Source organism: Limulus polyphemus, unplaced genomic scaffold (assembly GCF_000517525.1).
Source record: "Limulus polyphemus unplaced genomic scaffold, Limulus_polyphemus-2.1.2 Scaffold293, whole genome shotgun sequence".
Classification (NCBI taxonomy): domain Eukaryota; kingdom Metazoa; phylum Arthropoda; class Merostomata; order Xiphosura; family Limulidae; genus Limulus; species Limulus polyphemus.
The window spans coordinates 471,091-479,820 of NW_013665903.1; the positions used below are offsets into that span (position 1 = coordinate 471,091).

General features: G+C 29.9%; 1 protein-coding gene across 4 annotated transcripts in view; it reads right to left on the reverse strand.

The window, feature by feature from the left end:
• Positions 1 to 8,730, reverse strand: part of LOC106457110 (polyhomeotic-like protein 2) — an 80,610-nt gene that overhangs the window by 8,586 nt on the left and 63,294 nt on the right. For all 4 annotated transcript variants that reach the window (XM_013916493.2, XM_022382925.1, XM_022382924.1 and 1 more), the window contains 4 exons: positions 6,073 to 6,651; positions 5,286 to 5,379; positions 3,470 to 3,688; positions 2,066 to 2,163 (listed from right to left, as the gene is read on the reverse strand). In XM_013916493.2, the coding sequence (XP_013771947.1) occupies positions 2,066 to 2,163; positions 3,470 to 3,688; positions 5,286 to 5,379; positions 6,073 to 6,651 (990 nt within the window). The remainder of the gene's footprint in view (positions 1 to 2,065; positions 2,164 to 3,469; positions 3,689 to 5,285; positions 5,380 to 6,072; positions 6,652 to 8,730) is intronic.

Genomic DNA, 8,730 nt, shown 5'->3' on the forward strand with positions numbered 1-8,730 from the left:
TAGGATGATATGTGAGATGGAAAGGTTATCATATGACGGTAGGTTGAGATCTCTGAAATTGTTTTCTTTGAAAAAAGAAGAGCTAGAAGGGATCTGATTCAAGTGTACAAGATTAAGGAAATTTATACTGTTGATGTATTATTTTTTTCATATTTAATGTGATGGATACACTTAATTTAAGTGAGATAAGGTAAAGCTTGATAAACATTTGAATGATAAGGGACAACTTTGATGCTTCTTTTTATTATTTATTTGTTAAGGATTTATTAGATAGGATAGTCTAGATATATGCCAAAAAGTTTTTTTAATACAAGTTTTAAGTTTTTAACTTTTAAAGAACACATTTAAAAAAATCCCCAATCACCCTTAGTATGAGAAAAGTGACATTTGTTCTCCAGTTGTTCCCCATTCTCTAATTTATTTACCATCCCTCTCTAAAGTATGGAATTTGATGTAAATTACTCATTATAATATAAATATATATATATTACTAAGGCAAAGTGTAATTTTTATAGCCTTTAATCTTATTTGTCTATGGAGGAATAAACTAGAAAATCAGACTCACTTGCCATGCCCACCCATCATATCTTCTCTTTCATAAACTGCCAATAATTCTCTGATGTTTTATACTACATCATTTATAACCAGTAGAAAGGCAGAGTTTTAATCTATTGAATGATGTATACTACTATATTGCTTTTAGTACATATCATTGTCAATTTCGTTTTCAGTTTGAATGTTTATCTCAAGGTGTTCAGATTGAAATCAATTAGCTAAAGGAATTAATTTAAGCCCCCTTGTCTTAATTAGAAAATCAGTTAAATTTTAACAGTTATAGGACATTGTTCGCTTTGTGTGTAATATTATTCTGTGTTCTTAGGTACATTATTTATGTAGATAAAAATTATTTAGTGTACTTAATACCATCATTATAAAAAAGTAGGCTTAAATTTAATCAAAAATCGACAGCAAATAAACAAAAGATCAAATGTAAGTACTATATTTTTTGTTTTTTGTGCATATATTTTTTATTTATTTGTATCAAAGCAACTAAAATATAAAAATTAGAAACTTAATAGGTTAGATTAGGTAAGATACTGGAAAAAATAAAATAATTCTTCATGATGTATGCTCACAAGCAGCTAGGTCATTCAACATGGTAACATGAGCTACATGTTCACTAAGCAATTTACAACTTATGTGGTAGGATTACTAGTTAAACAGTTCAAAGGGCAATAAAACAAGAAAATTAAGTATAAATAGATGTAAACTGTTATGAGCCTCAAGTCATTGAGGATAAACAATTGTAGTTTTTGGTTACAATTTGCAGTCATTCTAGAAAGAAAATTAAAGGTAATTTAGATTTATTTCTTTTTAATGGTGGTTAAAAGGTTGGTCAAATCAACCATGTCCATACAGAGTTGTATTGGAAAAAATAATGCATAAAATATAAAGTTTTACTAAAAAAAACATCTATTATGTATTAAAAAGATTTTAAAGGTTACACAAATGAAATTTTGAAATTATCAGATGAAGAAAAGTATTTTTCATCTTAAAATGAAACACGCCTTGCACTCTATGTACTGTATATTTATAGACAAATCTTTAGTAAAAATACTTAATTAAAAAATCTGATTTTTTTGTGTACAAAAGACTTACAATGTATACTGGAAGCTTGCCAAATTTTGTGAAGATACACAAAACATATTAAAAGTTTTAGTATAGAAACTCTGATGATTACTTTGTGGTTACACAGTCAGTCACATCAACTGACCCCAAGTGGAAAGATGTAAAAAACCTGCTAGAAACCAAGTCAGAAGATCCACTTTGCTTTCACATTAATGTTTAAGAGATACACTAAATTCCTCATACAATACCATTAAACCACAAGACTTTCATTTTCTACATGGTGCTTACCTTTGGTCTAATTTACCATAAATTAATTTTACACTTTCATTTTGTAAAGTCTATGTCCATCAATAAAGTCCTTTACATAAACACATACAATGGACAAACAAATACATCCTTCAGCTTTATAAGGATTAAAGCTTACATCTACACTTACCCAGCTACTAATCTCTTTGTAAGATGTTCGTTCATTTTGCTTTCCCCATTTTTTCCATGACTTGCGGCCTTTCTTCTTCTTCTTACCAACCTTTCCACCTGTAAAGTATATACAAATTTATAAAGAAGTCATTACAGAAAAACTTTAAACTAAATTAAACACATTATTTTATAACTGATTAAAATCAAATGTTTAACCAGTACACCAATAACAGCCCCCTTCCCAACAATGACATTAACTAAAAAAAGATAAGAGTTTTCCTTTGCTGTATTAAAAAAATAATAAGACTCAGTACTTACTACTAGATGACAGTAGTTACTAAACAGTGATAGTGGACATATTTGATAATTCTCAAAAAGTCCTTTACTTTTGAAGTTTAATAAACTATCTCAAGATTAATTTCAAAAATATTCATTTGTTAACACAAATAAAAGAACCATGAGTCATTTATCTTCTTTATTTTCATGTTGACTATAACTGTAGTTTGTTTTCTACATCAAGTTTAGCTACTCAACATTTCTATGTAATTTCCTGACTTAGTTATGCAACTTAAACATGGTATTGCTCATTGCCATTTACAGACCTCCCAGAAGTGTCTGCTGCTGATCATCTTTTAAAATAAAGGTGACATTTGACAAATTACCTGCTGAAACTGACTGAAATAAAGGCTGTTTTTTTAGCAAAATCTCCTTTACAGATGCACTACATTATGATCTATTAAGTTCAACAAAACCACAAATGGGTATATATTTCAATAACGGTTGTTTCACACCTTGTACCTAACAAATTAGGATAATCTTTCTTACCTTGTAACTCAAAATATTCATGTGCCATCGGTGACAATGAGCATCTCCTTCAGGATGCATGTATGACAGCTACAACTATGAATTGAATTTTAAACTTTAAACAAAATAAAATATTTTCTGTAAATACACGTTTTTTTAGATGCTGAAGCATTAAAAACACAGGCTTTTATTGGATATTACAGGCTATTTGAAAAACAGGTTTTACATGTTTGCTGGGAAGTCTGCATATACAAGTTAAGAATTAACATATCTATCTGAAACATAAATAAGCTTATATCCAAGGAACATGAATTTCTCGCATTATGTGGTATGGCTTCTTTTAAGACTGGTTAGCTTCAGATAACACTTTTACATTTACTGTACAAGTATCCAGGAGTTCTATAAATGTGAATTAAATAAAATATAATGAGTGACCGAAAAAAAGGATAATAATATGAACATAGAATACCAAGCCTTTACATTTTAACATCTCTTGTTGAGGTACTATATGATGGGAAGCAACTTTTGTTTGGTTCTTCTCTTTACGGCTGTAAAATGAGCACGGCTTATACCCAAGAAAGGGGTTATTCAATCAAATAAGACAAAGTCATAACTCTACCTGTAATTTGAATAGACTTCTGCTGACCGGTGGGTAAAATAAGGCTTAAACGTTTAGAACAGTTGGCATTGTAGCGTTTAGCACAAGATGTAGAACAGAAACGCTTTGACCTCTTAAACTTGGACTTTGCTCCAAGCTTCCCACAGAATTCACACTTTGTAATTTCTACATGCCCTTTAGATTTATGAGTTTCTTCTTTTTTCTCTGATGAAATTAATCCTACAAATAAAGAAAAAATAAAAGACATTATTATTGCATATTTGTATGCATGTGTTAACACAGAAACACACAAAGTGATATCCTATCCCTACTGATGATGAAATTAGAATGTTCAGTTCCTCTCACACACAAAAAAATACAGTAGTATTACTTGTACTTTGAAGTTAACATGAAGTGATTACTCATTAAACAAAATACTTCAAGCTAAAATTTTTGTAGTGTTCATAGTATGTCATAATACAATTGCTGTACAAGTTTAACTATCAATGATGATGTTGATTTTATATTTTGTAGAAAACTATGCTTAAATTAGCATGCAAATCTAACAACTGCATTAACATATGTTTTTTGATCTTGTACTAAAAACCTCTTATTAATATTAAGTATATTATCTTTATATATATATATAAATCTTTTGAGCATCAAAAAATGTAATATATATATTTTCATAGATTTTGAGCTTGTTAGGAAATAAGATAATTAACAGCATTTATGCAAAAGCCATAATGTTGCTAATATATGAGTGGGTTAAAGTCACGTAGAACAACTGCTATAGGGTTTTAAAGAAGATTAGCTTTTTGATAAGGATGGGAACACATTAATTACCACTTCACTATAATGGTTAGTAACCTATATGTCCAGAGATCCCAGTTAAGCAGATAGCTATCAGTCTTACTAACAAGAAGAACAAAGATCAAATCACAGCCCATACAACAACATACAATCCTTCTCAGAACTTTCTAGAAACTAGTAATAGAAGCATGTGAAATAAACTAATTAGTAATTAAGGTACAGTAACAAAAATAATGTAATTAATTAAGCAGGTTCAAATTCCTTCACTCATCATCATAGCTGACGAAGACTATACAATTTTGTTATTCCAGAGCCAAAAACAAATAAAATGTGAAGTCTTTGGTGAATGGTTATGAAAATTAACAATTAATTAATGCTCTTTTCTTATCGCCTGTTACAATTGTTCTTAAATACGAAGTAGTTCTTTTCTTGTAAACCAGAGGCTATTTAAAATCCAAGTAGGTCGTTTGTCGCTTTTGACCCATTTTTCCAAGAAAACTGTTGAAGTGTTAATAGTTGTTTGTTCATGAACCAAAAACTTTTGTTCCAACAAATGTCAATAACTTGAAATATCAAACTAACTTATAAAATGAATGAAATAAAATAATATGCTTACAAACTAAATCAAAAATCCCAATATCAGTTAATTAATTTAAAATGTTTTTTGTGTAAGTTGATGATATCACACTACCAATGTGAATGCACGTTTGTGTTGTTCATATTCAGGCCATTAATTGTCCGATATTATGAAATTTCAACTTCCAAACAGTAATTCAAAGTTTCAGTTTCTAATTTAATATCTACATTAACCAAAAGTTACAAATAATGAGGATATTTAACTGTACAGTGAAGTATATAATTTCATAGTTTCTGTACAACTGACAACAATTAAGTAAGTTTTTTCTATCAGTGAGAAAATACTCAATAAATTAAATTAGTCAGTCAAAGTAAAGTTGTTGTTTTTCTAATCTTCCATGTAATATTACATTAAATAAAACATATGACTTAAACCTCAAGAACAAACCTTTAACTGATGGAGTTACTTCAGTCTCCATTGGTTTTTCTGATAATACTGGTTTAGATGAAGAGGTAGCTGTGAGTATTGAAGATCTACTCACCTGAAAATTATAATTTTAAAAATAAAACTTTTAATAGGAAACTTCTTTCTAGATTTTTTTTTTTGTTCAGTTATTCTTTATCAATAAAATGAAATATGAGGAAATATGCAGTTAAGAAACCTAAAATGATCAGTTTTCTGTAGAAAAACAACTTTGAACTCAATCATACGGCTACAAAGGTTGATTGATAATCATACAAAATCAACAATTGTTCATGCCTTCAACTCTTATTTCAGATATGAAATACACACAAAGAAAACATTATACAGAATAACAGATACTACAAAGCATTAGAACATACATACTAAATGTATAAATATAGCTTGTATATGCAGTAATATCAAGGATAATTAATACCTGAACACTGCCTGATATGCTTTTTCAAGTGTAGTAAAATAATACAAACAGCTAACCTATTGAAATAGAAATGTATTAATATACTATGAGGAGAATTAGAAATTTAAAACAGAAAACAGTTATAAAAGACAACATTATTTAAGAATGAAAAACTACTATAATACAATACCAATAAACATGATTGATATACTAAAAAATCTTAAAACACCAGATAAACTAATATTTATATTTTCTTAACTTTAAATCATATACTATATTAATATTTAATACTTTTGCCTTAAATTAATACATTATTAATTGCACAAGTACAAGGTTATGTTTTAAATGTGTACTTACAGGGAAAGGATCAGGAGCTTCTTGAATAACATAGCCTTCAATCACGTGTGTCAAAACATGTGGCTTGACTATAGCTTTTTGTGGCTGCTTCTCTTTAGCTTGCTCCTGCAATAAGGGAGTGATTTGAGCATCATTTCCTGATGCAGCATCTTTTTTCTCAGGCAGTATAGTTACAGCAGGGATTCTGTTCAGTGTCTGTGTAGAAACTTCATTTTCCTTCTTAACCTCTTCTCTTTTTTCCTTTTTACTCAACATAATAGATAGATTAATGTTTGTAGCATTAGTGTTTGTAGAAGTGGTAGCTGTCAGAGGAGTTGTGGTGATGGGTATAACAGGAATGTGGTTGGGTTTCACTTGAGAGGACTGCTGTTTGGTTTCAGTGGCAGTGGACTTGTTCTGTGTGCTAGAAGGACGTCCCTCATTAGAAGGTTTTGTCTGATTAGCTGCATCAGCCTTTGTACTCTGAGGAGGGTGAGTCTGAGTTTGGCTACTAGTTGTCTGAGAAGCTTGCTGTACTTGTGTCCCTGGAGCTGGGGTTGGAGTCTGTCGAGTAGCTGGAGCACGAGTCCTTTGCTTAACCTTTGAAAAGAAGAGAGGAATTTGACTGCATGTTTAATCTCAGCAAATGCTACATTTTGTTCAAAATTACTTACAACTTGTTTTGATCATTCCAATCTAATTTGTAGAATGACTAGCTCAGCAATAAATAATGGCTCAAGATTATGACTACATTTTTGATAATATAATAAGAGATGTTTAACAATATTTTTTTTATTAAAAATGTGATGCATATATTCAGAACGATCTTAAGCTTAACAGTTTACCTTAACATTCAACTAAGCAGTTTATGAAATTTTCTAGAAAATATAGGGTGCATTCAAAGTTGACTGGCACACTGATTTATCAGAGTTCAAATTTTAACTGGTAAATTATAAGAGTCTACTTCCCTCCTCTAGTTCTTAATGATGAAAACTGTACAGGGTTTTATAGTTTTCACTACCTGGATTTCTGTTATACACTAACTATAATTACTAAAAGCAAATTGGTTGTTTGTTACAGCCAGTAACATTGGTGACTTTCTTAATGTGATAAGGAGGGACAATAATTTTCAAGCCTAGGTCAAAGTAAACCAGATGCTTTTTTTTTTCAAATATCACCTTACTTTTATCAAAAAGAATAACAAATTTAAAACACCAAATATATACAACATAATGTAATAACTTCTACAGCTTTACAAGTCTCAACATAACAAACATCTGTATTAATACGTTCGTGGCCAGGTAAATTTAAAGCCACAGTAGCAGCAAAAAAAAATATCACATTATATATACAGAACCACACCTTAAGCTACATGATCACCATATAACAGTGTACAAAATATTACTCAACTTTCAAGTTACTTAACTGATTACTTGGATGTGTAGATGAAGGTATACTAACTACATACCAAGACTTTCTTTTATCTATAAAAATTTGGTTATGAAAAATGGAATTTTGGTTGCAAGCCATGTAATATACTCACAATTAGTTATCTTTCTACCCATGGTTTATTTTGAGATAGATATTAAAGCATTTAAGATACTTTCTTTTATTGTTTTAAAACATGAGACAGTAGACACTCTCTACCTACTGTTAGTTACTGATTCAATTTTCTTTTGCTACCCTAAAATGTCTGCACATCTGAATTTCCATTATAACTATACCTTGTCTTCATGTACAGTTACTGCATTTGCTGAACTTTCCATGCTACAAAAGAATCAGTACAGTATGTGAAATCTGCACACTTCCATATATGCTAACTTTACATCCACCACAAAATTACAAGTTTAAAAACACAAGAAAGCTCAAATCTTAACAAAATCTGCAAATAATGGAGGGAAAAAAACAAACAACTACTAGAAACCACACGTTTCTTCAAGAAATAATGTAGATTGGTATTATTTTTACTAACTCTATTTTTGGATTTTGGATTCCAAAAAAGTAATTTCATTATTTATAAAGATGGATCTTTGTAACAGTATGTTTCCAGTGATACTTGTTTAATTCCATATGACTTTTATAAACTTGTAATTGTACAAGTATTTACTTACTTGCTTTGCACAATGTCATCCATTAATTATAGGCCTATTAGTTGTACATCAGTTGTGGGAAAAGTTTTGGAAAGTCTGATAAAAGATGCTTTGCAAAGTCATTTAACAAAGTTTAGAATTTTATTGGATAGTCAACATGGTTTCACCAAGGGAAAATCTTACCTTACAAATCTTATGATATTCTTTGAAAATATTACTGCTTATGTAGATGAGGGTAAGGGTGTAGATTTGGTGTATCTGGATTTTCAGAAAGCATTTGACATATAAGACTCGTAAAAAAAAAAACTCTTATAAGTTTGGGGGATAAGAATAGTGGCTGGATGGAAAAAAGCAGAGGGTTGTTATAAATGGAGTTTAGTCAAACTAGATTAATGTCACTAGGGGCTTAGTCTTAGGACCTTTGTTCTTTTTGATTTACATCAGTGATATACATGAAGGAATGGTCAATAAAATACTTAAATTTGCTGATTATATTAAGATCTTGGGTGTTGCTAACTGTGAAGAGGACGATGCTGCTTTACAAAAGTTTGGCAATTAAAAGGCAGATGGGTTATAACTATAATAAATG